The following is a 19,358-nucleotide window of genomic DNA, read 5'->3' on the forward strand; positions in this document are numbered from 1 at the left end:
AACAGACTCTGGACTGGAAGATCACCGGGCTTGTACTGGCTGGCAAATGGAAAAAGTGAACGGGGAGCACTTTTTCTTCCCTTGGTAGGAGAAAGTGAGGAAACTTAGGTGTCCTTGAGAAAGACACATAATTCTTAAATGCTCGAGCAGAGCTGCCACAGAAAGGCTCATGTCAGATGTAAAACCGTTGAGAAGAGCAAAAGGAAGCTTCCTAATCTGTCATCTTTTCATAAAAAGTCAGAGCTTCACCGCAGCGGTGCCCTATACAGCTGTGAGGCCAGAATGTATAGCTGCTTAATGCATTGAATATACATGTCTCTCATCCTGCCTTCCAGTCTGGACCCATTCGGCGACCCCTTTTTCATCCTCTTATCCACATGCATACAATCACACATCACGCTGCTCACATCCAGGGTTGAAGGGGTTAAAAGTTTTCTCTGCAATAAAGAGGGCCCGGCTTATCCCTGAGTCTATTTTTAGAAGCACACTCTCACACACACACACACAAGATATGAGCACGTGCATGCATGGCGAACAAACAATCATTTTTTTTGGTCTCCCGTGTTGATTCCCCCTCTGCACGACTGAGCGGTTTGTTGTCGGCTAAAAATGGAGCGCGGGACGAGTGCATGCATGACACAACCGCTGCCTCTTTTGTGCGCCGGTCAGTGTGATACGAGCATGAGCCTCATTCAGGGTAATTTTAAAGCCCTTATCGTCACGTTTCCATGCCGTCCACTCGCGCCGACATGTTGTTTCAATCCTTCAAAACCAAATTACGAAATTGTGGCAGATTGCAAAGGGCACTTCAGCGGCGTGTTCCCACAATGCCGCACCCTCCCTCCCTCGCTGAACCCAGCGAACGGAGATGAGGTTCCTGCCAGCCAGACAGTTCGTCAGTTCTGTCCTCCCATGTGCCATCAACTTGGCTGAACATGACGAACAGTCCATCCATCCCAGAACAAACCCAGGGGGGTCTCTTGTGCAACGGCCGACCCCCTACATGCACAAGCTTTGCTTTGTCCTTGTGCAAGTGGGGCGCAACACCCATCTCGACCACCCATCCCCCTTCCAAAAACAAACACCTCACACAGGGTGGATGTCCTGGTGTATTAGAAAAGCTCTGTTTTTAATTGGTATTAGGACAGAAACAGCAGTGCGGGGACATGAGCTAATGAAAGGAACGGGACACATCATTTGTCCCTGTGTCTTTTGTCTCATCCCGGCTGAGAAACGGGATACACTGTGTTCTGCCAACGAGCTGTCAGCCGCAATTACGGTTTACACCGCCGCTTCGAAGCCCTATCCTTGTGCCTTTTGACATTGTGCTCCACCGTGCTTGACAAGAAGCATGAATGTCTGGCCTGGGCGCCAAGGAAATACTGCCATTATGCAAGCAGATCAGAGTATGATTGTTGGTGGGACCCGAAACGTACGAACACTTGAAGAGGACAAGATAAACCAAATGTTACGTGGTGCACCTGTTACTCTGTATGCATCGTAGCTGCAGAACAACTGTCATCACACATGTTGTGGGTGTTTGTTGTTGTATGGCATTAGACCAAGCTACAGAGGCTTTACAGTTGCATCACAGATATCCTAGCAACCGTGCGCGGCACCATCATGGACGTCCTATTAAGACTTGACTGTGTGCGAATAAATCTCAAAATACATGAGAACCACTCAGCATAGTGAGGGATAGCGTATGTCAAAAGTGGTGTGTGTTGGTCAGTTCAATAATTCATGAATCTTTCCATTTTCTGTGGCTAATTATTGCTGCACCTCAGGGGGCCGCAGTATATCCCAGAATGCACTGGGGAAGAGCAGGGAAAACACCTTTCACAGCTCGACCTGCAGCTTTCTGCCACTGTTGCTCAAAAGCTGTAATTCCCACAGAAAAAAGTCATTTTTACAACAGATTTCAATGCAGAGAACAGTCGGAAATGTGACTGTCAAAAGTCTTATTTCAGTTTCCTGATTGACTAAATACCAGAAGAAAAGAAATCAGTCCGTTAACTTTTCACACAGATATCTAAAGTCCAATCAAACGAACCAAAGGTGTCAGCTTCTCGGCAGGTTTTATCCACCTCCTCTTTGCTTTAATGGCTCTCTCTTAATCAGGCTGCAGCTCATGCCCATAAATTTTCTGCCTTTTTGAATAGTAGTTCTAAAGTCAAACAATTATTAATGAGCTAATAAATCACGTACAAATGCTTATCCGACAGTCACGGTCATATTAAACGTATAAATCTGAACGGATTTAACGCTGGCATTTCAACTCTTTGGATCTGAGGCTCACTCTTTGTTAGAGCTCCATCTTCTCTGCAGTTGTAGATTTTTGCCCCTTCGTTGGTCTACTGACCTCATGACTTTAACGTGTTTTGGACTTGAAACAGACAATCTCCTGTTCCCAACTAATTTGTGATCGTACATCAAATGACGGCAACTCTGAGAAGTACAAAGAAGCGCTGAGATGCCATGCCAAATTGCATTACCGCTGTGTTTTCCCAACTCAAATGAGGGTCAAATGGTTGTTTCCGACCGTTCACGGGACGCAAACTGGTGGCGGCTCACACAGGGGTCACCCATTCTCTTTTATCAGTCGCCATGACGTCAGCCGGTGCCCTCGGGAAGCAAATCTGCGACCCAGAGGAAAAGGCTCTTCAAGGAGAGGCGTGTTTGATTAATCGTATTGTTCCTGTCTGGTTCACCTTGCTCACTGGAGTCACCCTGGACGAAGCAGCCAGAACGGAAGTGCACTGAATGTAATGAGGCCGGAGCATCCTTCCTCTTTCTCTCGCTCTCTCTGTCACTGTCTCTGTCTTTGTAAAACGCCACAGCGGCACAGACAGACATCTCATTTCTTCTACACAACAAAGGCCTCTGTCAACATACAGCGTGCAGACCGGGGGTCAAGCTCTTCCGTCTCTCTGTGCTGTCACAAAACTACATTTGTGCACAGCGGCGGACAGAGCTCTCCACCATTCGGTCAGCTCATTACTCCTGCACCCCTCCCCGTTAAAAGCGCGGATCATAACATGCGTGTTTTCGACGAGCGGTAGCTGCATTAGCTCGAGCCGACTGACTCTCCGCCTGAGGCTAGCTGAGGCTATTTATAGCTCCCCGTCTCCCAATGCTTGCCTAGTGGGACCGAGAAGAGAGGAGAGAAAGAAAGAAAGAAAGAAAGATAAGGAGGGAGGGAGGAGAGCGGGAGCTGGAGGGAGGAGGGGGCTGCTGGGTAACTAGGCTACATTCAAGATTGATGGAGCATGTTGCCAAGTTGTAGGGCACTTCTCCTATGCAAGTGTGTGTTGTGCTTGTGTATGTCCTCGTTGGATGTGTGCGCGCATACACACCTGTGCGTCTCAGGTATCAACTGTGCGGTTTGGACTGAAAGCTTACACACTTTGTCTAACTAACCACAGACAAAGACATCCGTCCCCCTAATTCCCCACACTTAAGTCGGAGTTGTGAAGCCGCTACCGGCAATTTGTGCAAAAAACCGGCGTAGAATTACCCCGAGCCACAGGTGTCATCACACACAGATGCACCTCATTTCCATTGCAAAACTCGGTGATGTGTGTGCGCCATTTGAATGGGCTCGTCAAGAGATATCAGCTATCGTTGACGTGTTTGGTTTGGAGGCGGCGTGACCACCTGTCCGCTCTTGCAATATTTCCTGAACTTTTACATGAAACACGACACAGTGTGTTTGTACGAGACCACAGGTCCGACCTGTGTCTACATTATAGTAAATGAAGTGGCAATGTGTGGCAGCCACTGCTGAGGAGATAAGGGTAAATACACAAATGCGGCGAGATTCGTTTGAACAGGACAGAACGCGATGATCAAGTCCACACCCAAGTCCTCACACGGGCAAGATTTGCCTGTGTCTCTCACAAAGGTTTGGAGTTTGATTTGCACTTGTTTTGAGGTTGTGTCTTTTTTCTGCATCATGATGCGTCAAGCAGAATACCTGGCAGCCACTAATCAGAAGATTAGGTAAATAAATGTGTGTGGAGATTTGTTTGAACAGGACTGAACCAAACATGATGAAGGAGGTCCACACCCTCACAGGGATCGACCGCAAGTTTGACTTGTGTCTTTTAAAAGTTTGGCGTTTCAGTTGCACCTGTTTTAAGGTGGTTGTTTTTTTGTTTTGTTTTTTCAGCACCAGAGTACCTCAAGCATAAATATGTGGTGAGAAGATTTAGGTAAATAAACAAATGTGTGCTGAGATCCGTTTGAACAGGACCGAACGTGACGATCGAGGTCCACACCCAAGTCCTCACAGGGATTGGTGCATCAGGGGTGCAGCCATTCATGCAGTGTGGTGCGAGACCAATACACACATAATCAGCGTGCGATGCATCCTCCAGCTTCATGGCTAATTAAGTGTGTATGTGTGTGTGTGTGTGTGTGTGTATCCGTGTGTATGTGCCAGTCTGGTCCAGAGAGAATTCCAGAAATAGATCGTGCACAGTGAGACGCTCGCCTGTTTTCCTCTCTTTTATTCCTCCAAGGGGATTTTACATGGCTTTTCATCTCCCATCCAAAGGAATAATTGCATGTTTGCATGCCTTAGATGTCTTTAAGCCTTGCGCTCAGAATATATATAGATCAGGTGCTCATCGCGACTAAAAATACATACATGTGTACAGAATGCGTGTTAGCAGTCACCGATTTAATGTTGCATGTCAATTCCATCCTCTTCTCTAGCCTCCCTTTTTTTTGCGCCGTTTCGTTGTTTTTTCATCCATCGCCTCATCCTCCTCGCCTCCCTCTCCTCTCTCCCCCTCTCCCCTCCTTACCTCTGTCTTCCCCCTCTCCCCCCCCCACCCGATGCGCCCTCCTCCCCCTCCTTCACCACCCCCCTCTCTGTCGCTCTGCTTTTTATAGCCATGTCTTCCCAGGGCTCGGCAGCTACAAAAGCCTTTTCATGTTGCCACTATAATTACAGCCTACACACTTGCACACACACACACACATGCACACACACACACACACACACACACACACACACACCGACTGACATGCATGCATACACGCACAAACACAGGAGAGGAGCAACAGCGCTGTGTCTTTGTGTCTGCATGTGTGTGCGTGCTCTGCATGTGCTGTTATACACAAAAGGGTGAGCTATTTTTACCTCTCTCCCTCCCTCCCCTCCTCTCCATCACCCCTCGCTCCCCCCCCCCCTCCTCATCCCTCTCTGCTGCTGCCAGCCACATTTGCTATGCTGAGCACAGGCAGTATCAGTCGAGCCCAACATCCCTCCTCTCGCACACTGAACTCACACACGAGCTGATGAAGGCTGCTCCCTCGGCATCCCTCAGATTTCCAGTTTGTTTCAGAGCACCTCTGCAGCCGAGCATCCCGACACATTCGCAGCTTTCGCCGGTCATGGATCAGGCGCTCGCTCGGGCAGCGGTAGCGGTGCCGCGGCATGCGCTCGCGGCTTTGCAGATGACCTGAAGCCCGCTCGCTCGGACTGTGGTCTTAACTGCCCGATTAGCAGGTTTGCGACTGGAAGCTCGTCTCAATGTTGCGGACAATATTTGAAGCGGAGTGTGCTCTCTCTCCCACAGAGGGGATCCTGGGAAAGGATCAGCCGCTGGAGGTTCTGAAGACATCGGCGCTCAACCACATCCCAACAGGTTGGACACTCTATGTGTGTTTGTTATAGTGTCTGTGTGCATGTGCTGTGTGTGTGCACCTACGTGATTTCACTATTAACCACATCCTGTGTGACTTTGTGTGTTCCTCAGATGTGTCATTCATGTTTCATTTAAATCATTGATGTGTCCTCACTTTTTACAGGTGTCTGTATTTATGTAGCAGCGCTGACTTGTAACTCAAAAATGCGGTCGACCTAATGGACAGTGATGCGTTTCCAAAAGTCTTCCAAAGAATCCACGCTTACTCTCCCATCCGTTGTAGTGATGCAGTTGTCTCACAGTGCCATTTTGTTGAATGGAAACACAGACGCCCCGAATGTAGGCGCTCTGTTTGTGAGCTTATGTGAAACTGTTGTTGATATCTCAAGAGCATCGGCTGCCAAAAATACACAGCGAGACGAGCGTTTGTGCATCTCGTTTGTGTGTTTGCAAGTTCCCGAGAACATCCCAAAAATATCAGAGCTAACCTTTACGACTGAAAATATTAAAGGATTAGGGTTTCTGTGTCCTTTGCGAGGACAGAGTCAAACTGTATTTACACTAGCTCTCTCTCCCTCCAGTGAGAATGAAGCAGTATAGAGGGAGGCGAGAGTGCAGAAATGAAAAGGGGCACAGATGGAGATGAGGTAATCTGAAGGAGAAATGAGTCTGAGGTAATATATGCATAATGCATTATCTAATTCCATAACGAGGAAGCTTAAACTCTTCTGCGAATTCCATTTCTCACTACGGAGCACGATTCATATTTTCCCCTTAAAAGATAATGAAAATAGTACGAGCGTGATTCATAATTTACTCCCCATGCTGCTCTGTTGCTCTCTGCTTCTGTGATTTCACAGCAGTGAGCAGGTGGATCGAGCAGCAACGAGCTCATTCAGCCTGTTGCTCTGGATGACATGCGAGCACATGAAGAGCAGCTTCCTCTCGTCCTGGAGCTCAACTGAAGCCTCACATGTGCTCCCGTGTTGTTGTTGTTGTTGGGGTTCATTTTCTGCGTGCCTCAGGCTAGGCTGCTAAAATATTTAAATTCACTGGAGTGACTTCATCAGATATTCTTGAAATCTGTTGTCTTGGATGCGGAGCTGCTGGGACTTCCACGCTGTTTGAGCGTGTGACCAGGACTGTTTGGATCGGCTCCTCGCAGGACGAGGAGAGTGCACCCGCCTGAGAGCATTAAACTGCACTCTGTGGCACCCCCCCCCCCCCCCCCCCCCCCCCCCCCCCCGCTACATCCCGGGGTAGTTTCCTAATATAAAATGCAATTGTTGCATTGAAAGAGTCCTGAATGCTCTGCCATCTAATCTTCGTGTAATCAGATCCCGGTGGATGCATTTAAGCTCCAACACACATCGCCTTTTTTGTTTGGGATGCAAAGCTGTGGTGGCTGCACCTGCAGGGAGCTGCATGACTCAAAGTAAATACCTGACGTGTGGGTTGTTTTAAGTGACTCTGCTCTTTTGACACTTGAACTTTTGTTATGATTAACTGAGGCTGCATAATTAACAGGAATATAATCAAATATTACCAAGAAGCTGCCTTTTTTTGATAAGGGTACTTTGGTATTTTTTTCTACATGTTTCAGACTTAGCTTGACTGATCGTATATGGAGGACCAAAACTGCCAAAATGAAATGGCATGTATAGTCGATCTACGCACCCGGACGTTGATCAACCAACAGGCAAACAATGTACCCAATGATGCAGTGATTTGTGCAATGAAATGCATAAACAAATGTCTTTAAATCTCTTCCTTTGTCCAGCTATCAGTACAAAACCCAGAGATTCTTCATTTACTGTCATAAATGAGACAAAAATCAGCAAATCCTGACATTGTAGAAACTGGGACCAGCAAATAAGTGACACTTCTGCCTGAAAATTATTAATGGATTATCAAAATAGTTGGCGATTAATCTTCTTTTCAATTGACAAAAGTAAATCGCGCTAGTAGCTTCGGTAGCAAACCTATAAATCATCGGACAATTAGTGGTTTTGTTTAAACATCGGCCCAAAACCAGGAGACATTTTATTCACAATCACATGAGACAAAGAAAAGTAAATCCTCATGAATGACGAGCTGTAAAGGGAACGTCTGGAGATTTAATCCAAACATGAATCAACAGATTGATTGATGATAAAAATAATCATTAGTGTCAGCCATAAACTGTACATGCGGGACAACGTAGGATCTGACTTCTTCATCTGGTACAACCAGTCCAGAGTATCCTCACGGCACCGAACACGTTCCTGCACGTACTGCCCCTCAACCTTCACACGTTCCCCCCCCCCCCCCACGTCTCACGTGTTATGTCTCTGCCTCGCGTTCAACCATCTCCTTCCTCTTAAACTGCGGTGCTGCAGACCGTTTGTATGATGTCACTGAGGTGGCGACAAGTCAGAGCTCGCTTTTTGGCAGAACGAGACTCGCTGCACCTCGGCACGTCCCTCCGTCACACCCTCCCTCTTCTTCTCAGGGAATTTAGTCTTGTTTTTCAAGAGGTCACGCTGCCATTTTGGCAAAATCAGACGATCAGGAGAAGCTCTTATCGTCTCAGGGAGTTCGAGCTTGCACTGAGGCTAATTCAGAGCAGCCGAGAGAGAAAGTAATGTAAGCTTGATGCTCACCAAACCCACCCTCGGAGACCAATCAGGAAGCGGGACGCGGCTGTTTTCCCCCATCAACAGATGTGCTACTTGTTGCCGCTCATCTCGCCCTGCTGCTAAATTCGCTGTGAAGCGCTGTGCAGAATATCTCCTCTTTTTTTGTCATCTCTTTGCATGGTTTTTTTTTTTAAAAAGAAAGATCATTTCACCGAGGCCGCTCTCAACAGCTCTGCTCGGCTCAGTGTGACATCTATTAAGCCTAACGAGTGTTGAGCTCAGGCAGTCAGACCGTGGGATATACACTCGGCGAACCGAGTCTCAAATCAGAGACGCCAGCCCTCTGCATTGTCTGGTATAAATAGATCTGCAATTGGAGCCAGAAGAGTTGTGGAGTGCGCCCGAGGGCTTGTAAACAGATTGTGATTTGTTGCGGGGAGATGGAGGAAAGAAAGGTGGGAGGGAGCGACTGAGCAGAGAAGGACGCAGAGCAGGGGCCGGAGGATACTGTGGGGCGCAAAGAAGGAGGAGGACGGAGGGTGGTGAGGCGAGGAACCTGCAGGAGGAGAAGGTGGTGGAGGAGTCATGGGTCAGAGACGGAGCTGGAGGAAAGAAAAACGGCTTCAGAAGAAATAACTGGGATGACGAGATGTTCAAATCACATCGTGGAGATTCCCCCTCATGCTCAAAAAATGTTCCAGATCAAACTGGAGGAAACTTTTAAATGCTCAAAGGAAAGACGAGAAATGTGAGGTTTTTCTCTGTTTCCCTTCACACTTCAGATCGTAGAGAAAATGAGTTTGACAAACTGGAAGAGAAGTCTTTGCTCTTGTCAAACTCCTGTTGTTCCTGGTGAGGTTGTCAGTTGTGTAAGACTCCTGGAAGCTCCCCCGGTTCCTCGCAAGACGGCACGTTCGTCTTTGTTTTGGTGTTCTCTCCGTGCCCCTATGTTGTCGGATATCTTGTGTGCATCAGTAAACTGAGGTACATGTTTGACGTCACAGCTTGTACACGAAGATGTGCCGATATCAGAGTTTATCTTTGAGAAGTGGCAGCCAAGTTAGTCTGATAGGCTGCTCATGGGTCATTGTCATAACTGGCCTGTATACCACAATGTTTCTGGGTAATTAAGTCTGTGTTGTGTTTGTGTTTTGACCTGTGAGAGAGGAGGTGTCTCTGTGTGTTTTTTAAATCTGCGTAGCTGTATTTTATGGAGCATTTTAATGAACTTGACCTGTAACCGATGATTGGTTCCATGGTTGATTAACCTTTTTTTTTTTTCATTATGCGATCAATTGTTTGGTCAAAAAAATGTTACATAATAATGAAAAATGCATGTTAAGATCGCTTTTGTGCGTCATGCAAACAGTACAACAAGAAAAGAGCGTAAAAAGGTAAGAGCACAAGCTCATCTGCATGTCGCGTCTTTTCTTTTTTTGTTTTTCGATCTACTTCAGTTGTTGCTGTAAGGCTGTTTTGCTGTAAAGCTCCAGATATGATTTGTGGACGACAATCTCTTCCATTCAGATGCTCCATCGGCATGACGATGCGTAGCTAATGCCTGAAATATAATTTTCTGGTGCACTTTTAACACGTCCATCCTGGCATTCTCAAACATGGTTTAGACATAACTTTAGCAACAAAATGTCAAAATAAGAGACGTGTACAATGTTGGATAGATAAAAAACCACAGCAACAACATAGAAAGAATAACAAGCAGTAGTCTAATGCTAATCCCTCATTTAATTATGGACCTCCAGTATTTAAATATCCGGGGAGCCTCCCTGCAGGGAAAGTCCTCACAGGCTTCACCTGAAACCATTTTGTGGCTTTATTTGTTTGGGAAATGCAGGAAAATTCCAGGCCAGGAATTTGAGCACACAGTATTAAAACTGCACGAGAGCGAGATAGAGAGGGGAGAGTGAGAGAGGGAGAGAGAGAGAGAGGGTGAGGGATGGCTATTATAAGTAGAGGGAGGGGGGGGGAAGCCAAAGGAGACATACAGCCGAATGGGACGCCTGCAAGTGTGTGGGAGATATTTGATGCACTACAACCGGCGAGGAGGGTTTTCCTTGGCCTTAGAAGCAAGGAAAGCAGGTCGAGCAGGGAAAGAGCGGAGAGGGTGAGGAGAGAGAGAGTGAGAATGCTGCGTGTGTGTGTGTGTGTGTGACGTCTGTTCCTGGAAAAGCAGAGAGCTGCAGAATAAACAGGCTGCATGCCTGAGACTGCCCTGTGATGTCACCACTGGGCAAACGAGGGACGAGGGGAGGAGAGAGAGAGAGAGAGAGAGAGAGAGAGAGAGAGGGAGAGAGACGCCCATCAGGTTAAAGAGGAGAGGGGATGAGCGAGGAGCAAAAAGTGGCAGAGGTGGAGAGCAGGAGGAGAAGTCAGAGTGTATTGTCATCCTCTGTCATAGACTGAAAGAAGGGAGGAGGAGGAGAAGGAGGTGCAGTGATAAGGAGGAGAGGACGTAGAGCTGAAAAAGAGGAGGAGGAGGAGGAGGAGGAGGAGAGCACTGATGGGTACGTTTAACGACACCACTGATTCTGTTTCTGCATCTCCCTCTTTTGTGCTGCTAGCAATTAGCGCCGACAGGGATGCCATGCGAGGTGTGTTGGTGCATGTGCGCGCGGGGCTGTTTGTGTCGAGCAGGAACATTTTGTACGGGTGGAGATTGTGTGTGTATGAGTTATGGATTTGCATCGGCCAAGCCGGCTGTTTTCAGTCATAATCACGTCTGTCCTGTGCTGCCTTTCTTTTATTTTCTTACACGTCGGACTTCAAATGATTTACTTATTAGTTAAGACAAAAGCAAGAAAAAAGGAGAAACTGCACCTTTTTTCCACCCGGAAGTCCCTATTCATAGCACATTTATCTTTGACGTCAGCTTTAAACTGACCCTGAAGACTTAATATGGAGTCCTTGCTACTTCCATCCTCCCGAATAGTCAGGGAGACTCAGGATCTCAAACTGCAAAGTGACTCATGCAGATCAAGGTACAATGGTGACACAACTGCAAGAAGCCAATGAAAAAAGTTTCTTATCATTTCAAGATCCAGCATCTTGTCGTCGAAACTCAAACTTTCTCCACAGAGTGATTCAGGACTGGAGGAGTTATAGTCTTTACTAACGAGCCCCCGTCTCTCCTTCATCAACTGCCAAACTGCAACCGCCGTTGCTTCCAAAACGAGCAAGGGCCAAAGCCGAGGGCGTCACTGCATGTAATTAAGTATCGGGGTACCTTGTTAGGCAAATTCACAAATGGCAAAAAGCATGTAGCTCCTTTTCTTGTATGGAAATGAATAGCGTTATCTTATGACGGGGGAATGTCAAACCTCACGTCCTGTGGGTCAAAACAAATAGAATCATTTCACCATGGACACATTGCAACCGCCCGGATGTCTGAGTCATATGTTGTTGTCATCCCTCACATGACGGCGGTCCTTAAGGACCCTGGTGCATGTTGTTGCCACGTTCTCACCTGCCGCACGAAAAAACATAGAATAGTGAAGCTTGTTTGGATGCAAGATTAGCCTGAAGATGAAAGACTACTTACCGAGGATGGTCAGTGAATGCTTTATGGTTTTATTTTTCAATCGTGGCACATCTCGGAGAATGATGTATGAAGAGAGAGTGCCTGTGAAATGGGAAGGAATAGAGAGCAAATTTTCCAGTGATGTGTATATATTTTTTTTCTTTTCAGACATCCCTCAAGTCAGTTTGTCGCAGTAAAGTGTATTTATGATGAGTCTTAAATCCTGAGGTATTTTCACACTTGGATTGAGTACAAGTGCGACGTCCTAAAAATAATCTGAAGGAAATCTCTCCGGGTTGCGCAGGATAATGCTCGCCGTGTATTTTCCTCATGTTAAGCTATTAAGTGTGCCAGCGGTGTTTGCCTCTTTATTAACACAAAGTTCCGGCTAAGTATCTCTGGCTCTCGCCGCGCTCTCTGTAAACATGTAGGTAAATAATCAGCCAATCGACTCCTATTTATTCAGATTTAATGGGGAGGAAGCTGCGTGATTGGGAGAGCTTCCTGTGCAGTGATTTGTGGGTGGCTGAAGCGGCTCAAGGCCTGCACCTCGCCGGGTCAATGCAATCTTTGTCAGATGTCGCCGGGCTGCATGTGTGAGTGCAGCATCAGTCATAGGCTGTGTGTGTACGTGTGTGCAGAAGACAGTCAGAGTTGACATTGCTGCAGATGCTTCAATGCTGTGTTATTTTCTCTTTCACCAGGAGGTCAGAGGTCAGGGTGAGCTATTGAAAAACACTCCTTTATCTTATATCATTCCAAAAATTTAGAACAGATTGATTTACTTTTTGACACATATCAAAGATTTAGACCTTTTGCTTGGGATCGTCGGTCAAATAACAATCAATACTTCTCAATTAGAGGCATCTATCATGTTGCACATGGCTATAGTTAATATTGGCTATTTTGATTTATCGCTCTGGTATCACTGTGTTTTTTGCTGAGCATATGAGATACGGCATTAATGACAACTGCATTTTAGTAGAATAATCCCATAAAGTTGTTGAGTAGTCGATTGATTGCATCAGATTTATCAAGTGTTTTCACCGAGTAACATTTTAGCTCAATCGATGTTCAGTTTTTGGGGGAGGTGCCAATATCAATACTGGCAGTTTAACATTCTTAATGCAACTGCCTTTTCCTTTGTCCTTATTTAATGAGCTTAAATTGTTTGTATTTACAATGGCATAACCTGATGCTAAACTGCATTGCTGGTTTTAAAATCGGAATAATACCAATAACGTATGAAAGATATGGAATATTTAGGGTTTGTTAAAAAGCTGATGCTGAACTGAATCGCTGGCTTTCATCTATTTGACGTCAAGGATTCAAAATATAGACCGGGAGCTAAACTGCATCGCCAACTTTAGTTTGTGTAGAGAAGTAGCTGATTAACTAACTATAAATTTACAATTTATGGATGATGGTTATTATTAGTGTTACCATTGATGGCAGTTTTTTCCCCCTTTCCTTTATACTGCATGTTAATTTAAAGTTTAGCTAAGAAAACTACAAATGTACCTCCCTCATGTGTCTATGTATTTCTTTGACTACGACTGCAGAAAAGCTGGTGAAAATGAGACCAGGCATTAATTAAAAATCACAAAGCTTTGAATCTCTTTTGAAACCCTTTGATGCTTCAAGAATTGGTGCTCATGCTGAAGCAGTTTGGTGCCAACAGGTATGCTTTCTTTTTTTTATATAAAGCTCGATGCTGCACCCCAGAGCAGACAGACCCATTATAAACGTTTTGAAGAGCTTTGATTTAATCCACGTCAGCTACACTGAGTCTATCCTTGCAGTTGTACTAACCAACTGTGCAAACACAAAGGTGCCTTGTAGGATCAATGGGACGCAAAGGAGCTATTTTGGAGCACACCGTAAAATGATAAGAAAAAAAAAAAAAACAGACAGTGTCTACAGCTCCCTCCCATCATCTCTCTGTCTTTCTTCGCCCCTGCAGTGGACATCAACTCGGCGCTTCCCCTGCGTCTCCCTCCAGCCGCCATCCCGATGGACCTGCGCGTGGACCATCACCAGCAGCAGCAGCAGGTGTCCTCGATGTCCCCGCCCGGTCAGCAGTCGTCCTGCCCCGGCCAGGCCGGCGGGGTGGGGGCTTCGGTCCGCGAGCAGCAGCTGCAGCAGGAGCTGCTGACCCTGAAGCAGAAGCAGCAGATCCAGCGGCAGATCCTCATCGCCGAGTTCCAGCGGCAGCACGAGCAGCTGTCCCGGCAGCACGAGGCCCAGCTGCAGGAACACATTAAGGTACGCAATTTACATATCTGTCGGGTAACTGGAGTCATTCCATTTTATGTCACGACATTATAGTTTGGAGGCAAATATTGTGCTTTTTATTTGACTTTAATTTGACAGATTTAGTTACTTGTTAGCTCGCAGATTCTGTTTATTGCTACAAAAATGAATCAACTACTAAATTGTGATGTATATTGTAGATTTATCTTCCTGAGTTAAAAAATGGCTGCAATGTAAGCATGCATCAGTAGTTAAATCAGTGATATAACATATATCATTCTGTAACCGGCCATTCTGTGTTATGAGCAACTTGATTTTTCGTACTCGAACCCAAAACATCCTCCACAACTGGATATGTGTCATGAATGCAACTGAACACATGACAACTGAAATAAAAGTAAAGTTAAATAGTTAAAAAACAACATAAAATAATTTGTGTGAGTCAAATTTGGAGTACAGATGAGATGAGTACAGCCACTGACATTTCAAGGATGTTACACCATTTGATGTCATCATAGTTCAAGATCGGATCCCATTAATGGGGATTTTAATAGATAAAAATTGTATAATTCAGGCAGCAAATGTATTATTTACACCTGAATGATGAATAATTAAAAGATTTAAACTCCCATTTAGTCAGTTCTTCCACAGTTTTGCAACCCTTTGATTTTGAATATGGTTTTACAGTTTAGAAAAGCTCTGAGTGATCTCACATCATCTCACTCTACTCAGTGGTTAGATTGAAGACGTTCAGAGGTGCCCTTTACATTTTCATTTCAGTTGAACCATCGTACATTATTTTGCTCTCCATGCACAAAAGCAACAAAATAGGATTGACTTGTAAAGTGGACTTTCTTTTCCTCTAGTATTCCTCTCAGTTACATATCTAATTTAAGTTTTGCATGATAGCATTTGTCGGAAATATCGGTTTTTGACTGTGAGCGTAGAGCATGCCATCATCCTCAAAGATTGAGTATATCAAGGGAAATGGACCTTTATCCGAAGGAAAAGTGGCGTCATCAGTCAATAAAGCTGTCGTCCAACAGCAGCCAGCAGTGTCCATAAACAAATATAGTTAAAGCTGCACAACAGAACCAGACCAAGTTTTTATTTAACTCCTCCAAGCGGCAGGCTCGTAGCCCAAACCTATTTAAAACTTTAGGAAACAAAGCAGAGGCAGCTCTTAATTTAGTCTGCCACAGGATTCTTCGTTAACAGAGCGAACTCGCCAACAGAGAGCAGCTCTGTCAGCCTTAAATCTCTGTGCTGTGAGTAAAGAGGGAGCCGAGAACAAGGAGGCACTTTGCCTTCATTTACTTCAACTTCAGGGATGGATAGCAGCAATATAAGGATGTGCTCGGATTCAGAAAACATGTGAAAGATGGACTTTTGTAGCTCCGGTGGTGTGTTACATAACTACACTCTTATGCACCAGTCCTGTTGTGGCCTTACTTTAAATATCAGCATCCAATAATACATCCTGCAAGTTCAGAGGGAACGTGAAGACACTGGTTAATAAACAAAATGGCACTTTGCTGCACGCGTGGAGCGCGACATGTCATGTAGCAGATGAAGGTGTCGTAGTGACCTGGAAATACAAAGTGAATCTAGATCAGCACGCCCACACTCGGCAGCTTTAATACGTCGGGGCCCCCGAGAGCACCGGAGAGCTCCTGTGGGGCTGAAATGTCATGTAAAAATATTCCAGTGTTTGTTCTGTGTGAGAGTTTTACGGCTGTAACATGAGTTGTAACACGCAGCACATACAGCTGAACTACTTTTTAAAAATTATTTTTTTATCAGGACAACTAAAATGGATCATGGGGGCAGGAGATTAGAGTGCAACGTGCAGGATGACATTAGTTCATATGTAATGATTTGATTCAGACTAGAGAAGTCTGTCACTTTCTTTCTTTCTTTCTTTCTTTCTTTCTTTCTTTCTTTCTCTTTCTTTCGTTCTTTCCTTTTCTCTTCATTCATTACTTCCTGTCTACCTTCTCTGTCATTCCTCTCTTTCCCTCGTTCTGTTTCCTCTGCATTTATTCCTCCTTTCCTATCTTCCTGTTATGTTTCTTTCTTCTCTTCCCTCTAAGTCTCCTCTGTCTTGTCTTTCCTCTCTTTTTCCCTTCCTCTGTTCCTTCCTTCCTTTCTTCATCATTTATTTCTTTCCCCTCCTTCTGCCGTGGTTCTCTTCTTTCTCTCTTCATTCGTTACTTCCTGTCGAAGTCTTTCCTTTCTCTCTTCTCATGTGTCTTTCTTCTTTCCTCTTGCCGTCTTTTTATTTCTTCTCTTTACTCTTTCTAGTCCTGTCAGTCTTTTCTGTTTTTTTGTCACCCTTCTCTCCTCTCGGTTTCACTTTCTATATTCATTATGTTGTTTGTTCCTTCATCTCTCACCACCTATTTTACTTCTTTCCCTCCGTCTTGTTTTTAGCTTCCTGTTTGTCACCTACATCTTTCATCGCTTACTGTCTTTTGTTTTGTTATTTCACTGCATTTATTCCTGTCGTTTAAGTGTTTTATCTTTAGCCCCTTCCTTCCTTTCTTCCTGTCTCTCTCCTCTCATGGTTTCCTTTTCTTTTTACTCATTTCCTGGCTTCTTTCTTTTTTCGTTTCTATCTTATCTTCTTTAATTCTTTCCTGTCTACGATCACCTTTATTTTCTTTTTCAGCGTCATCTTGTCTTCCTTCCTCCTTGTCCCTATATGCTCTCCTTTCTTCTTTCCTCTCTGTTTCACTGTCCTTCTCTATTACTACACTCTGTTCTCCTTGCTCGCTCTCCTTATTTCTTCTTCTTTTCTCCCTTTTCTCTTTTAAAACAATCGGTATCACAGAGTTTTGGTATCATCAAGTTTCTTAGCACTTCTCCAGACCATCTGTAATGAAAAAAGCCTGGTGCAGATGCATCATTCTTTCAGGACTATTACAGTCTGTACTGTGGGAGCGCTGAATCTCCTCTGCTGGGTCGTTTGGTGATGTTGAGAGGGATGAGTGATGCTGTCTGAAGGGCCGTCTGGCCTGTGGTGGGGCTGCAGGACCACTCAGGTGGAGACCAGTGACGCACAGCCAGAGCAGGGAGGCCCGGCCTCAATCAGCCCCATTCACAGCCCCTGTGTGTACACACACACACACACACACACACACACACACACACACACAGGCGTTCGGGCATTAAAACATACTCAAATATCAGCAAACACACAGTCACACGCATGCTTCCACGCACACTCAAATGTCTGCAAACATGTTGACAACAGGGAGCTCTGATAAAGTGAGAGCTATCCTGCAGCTCTTCTAGTCAAAAAGGGAAAGTGTGTGTGCACATCTCTGGTCTGCCGAGCCTCAGGGGTCTGTGTGTGTGCATGTGGGCGAGGAGGTTACTTTGAGTCTTCCCACCCACTCAATCCCCTATCCCCAACGTTGATTGAAAGGCAAAAAAACAACAAAAAACGGATCGAGGCTCTGGGCTGGAAGCGGGCCAGAGAGCCGATGCGCTTTTCTCACGAGCCCCGCCTCACCTTCCTCTCACCTTCAGCCACTAATATATTCACAGGCTTGTCTCAAACATTTGATTTGCCCCGGCGGTAAACACGGGAGCATGTCCCGGCTACTGAGCGTCTGTTTGGGGTGTTTAAAACCGCCATCAGAAGTTGATTACACGCAGTTACAGTAAACTGATCAAATATTGCCGTTGGGTGTGCGATGATGGGGGGGGAAGAGGAGGCACGTCAGAGAGAGGTCGTTATGGAGTGCAAGCACAGACAGCTAGCCTATTTATTGTATATTACAGAGACATTAAAGAGTAATTTGGACACTTTATTTGGTGCCTTGGGTCAGAGACATGTATTAAGGCTACGAAGGAGGTGAGAGCAGTGTGCATTTGTAGCATTTAATTGGTGCTCTTATCCTCAGTGACTCACTGTGCATTCTGGGCCTCATTCAAGGACTCTTCAGTGGGACGAAGAGCACATTTGGGCTTTTATTTGTGACCTTTTGGTTAAAGGACAAACCGTCAGCTACAGTCAGGCTTGTTCCTCCCATATAAAGGGCCTGAGGAGGACGGCTTTTTACATTTAAAGCATTTAACAGATGCTCTTCTCTGTTTATTTGGATTGATGAGGAAGTGAGCAGATTGGATTATGTGTCTTGCGAAAGCCTCATCCCTCGTTAAATTGTTTATGTTTATTTGAAGGATTAAGCTTGTGGCCTGAGGTTTTTTATGGAATTGCAAAAGGTTTTATTTTATTGCCTCAAACAACTGTCGGACTTAATTGTTTCAGATGTCAACGTAAGCTCACCCGGAGTAGAATGTGAATAGACGTCGAAAGAGAAGCAATTAATTGATTATTTTTAGAACAGAAACTCAGGGACATGCACTTTAAAGCATTTATCCAACAATTACCTTCCACAAAGTCTCAAATATGAGTCAGATTTCTATTCGATTAAGTCTTTTGCTGACGTGATTGTGATGTTTTCCTTCCTGCAGCAGCAACAAGAGCTCCTGGCTTTGAAGCATCAGCAGGAGCTGCTGGAGCACCAGAGGAAGATGGAGAACCACCGGCTGGAGCAGGAGCTGGAGAAGCAGCAGAGGGAGCAGAAGCTGCAGCTGCTGAAGAACAAGGAGAGGGGACAAGAGAGTAAGTTGCAGATACAGAAACAAGATGGGAAACTGAAAAGTGCTACAGTGGTGAAATGGTCAAAAAAAGCACATTGCGAGTATTTTGACACATGTTGCCATTATGACATGATTTACGATTAGCGGGAATTACAATTCTTGCATTACAGTTTTTGTTTTCATGATGAAGTGACATTTTTGGACATTTATCGAGGTTACTTACTGTTGGACACGAGCCTGATCTTTAGGCGAAGTTACCCTGCTGCACTACAGTACTTCTTGCAGCTTCTTTTGATTTCACTTATGGTGATTTTGATTGTAATTTGATTAATTGTGCGTCCTTACTTTGGAGGAGCTCCAACCTGTTTTCTTGGCGCATTTCTGATCCGTCTATCATAATCACCAAAGTACGAAAATCACACAAAACCTCATTCCTACTTCAACTTTGAAAATGAAGCTCAGTCTGACACCGAACTCAGATTGTAAGTGTTTTTTTTTTGTTTTGTTTTCTCTCACCTTCAATGGAACATGTATTCACACATAAAGAGCAACAACAAACATTGGAGCGATGAAAACAAGAGTTTCACACCTCCTTGTCAAAAAGTCTGTACTAAATATTCCTCACAAGAAAAATCAGAATAAGACACAGACACAAGCTCATAAATAGCATCTAGTTATTGT

At 45.1% G+C, this 19,358-nt stretch overlaps 1 protein-coding gene across 7 annotated transcripts in view; it reads left to right on the forward strand.

Moving 5' to 3' along the window:
• The window catches only part of LOC115577328 (histone deacetylase 4-like), a 66,536-nt gene that overhangs the window by 21,722 nt on the left and 25,456 nt on the right, over window positions 1–19,358 (forward strand). For 3 of the 7 annotated variants that reach the window (XM_030410351.1, XM_030410349.1, XM_030410350.1), the window contains exons 3-5: window positions 5,589–5,657; window positions 13,774–14,075; window positions 18,549–18,699. In XM_030410351.1, the coding sequence (XP_030266211.1) occupies window positions 5,589–5,657; window positions 13,774–14,075; window positions 18,549–18,699 (522 nt within the window). Of the gene's footprint in view, window positions 1–5,212; window positions 5,658–8,941; window positions 9,024–10,325; window positions 10,798–13,773; window positions 14,076–18,548; window positions 18,700–19,358 lie in introns of those variants that run through there. The other 4 variants (XM_030410348.1, XM_030410352.1, XM_030410354.1 and 1 more) reach the window with 4 other exon arrangements.

Source organism: Sparus aurata, chromosome 24 (genome assembly GCF_900880675.1).
Source record: "Sparus aurata chromosome 24, fSpaAur1.1, whole genome shotgun sequence".
In the NCBI taxonomy this organism is placed as follows: domain Eukaryota; kingdom Metazoa; phylum Chordata; class Actinopteri; order Spariformes; family Sparidae; genus Sparus; species Sparus aurata.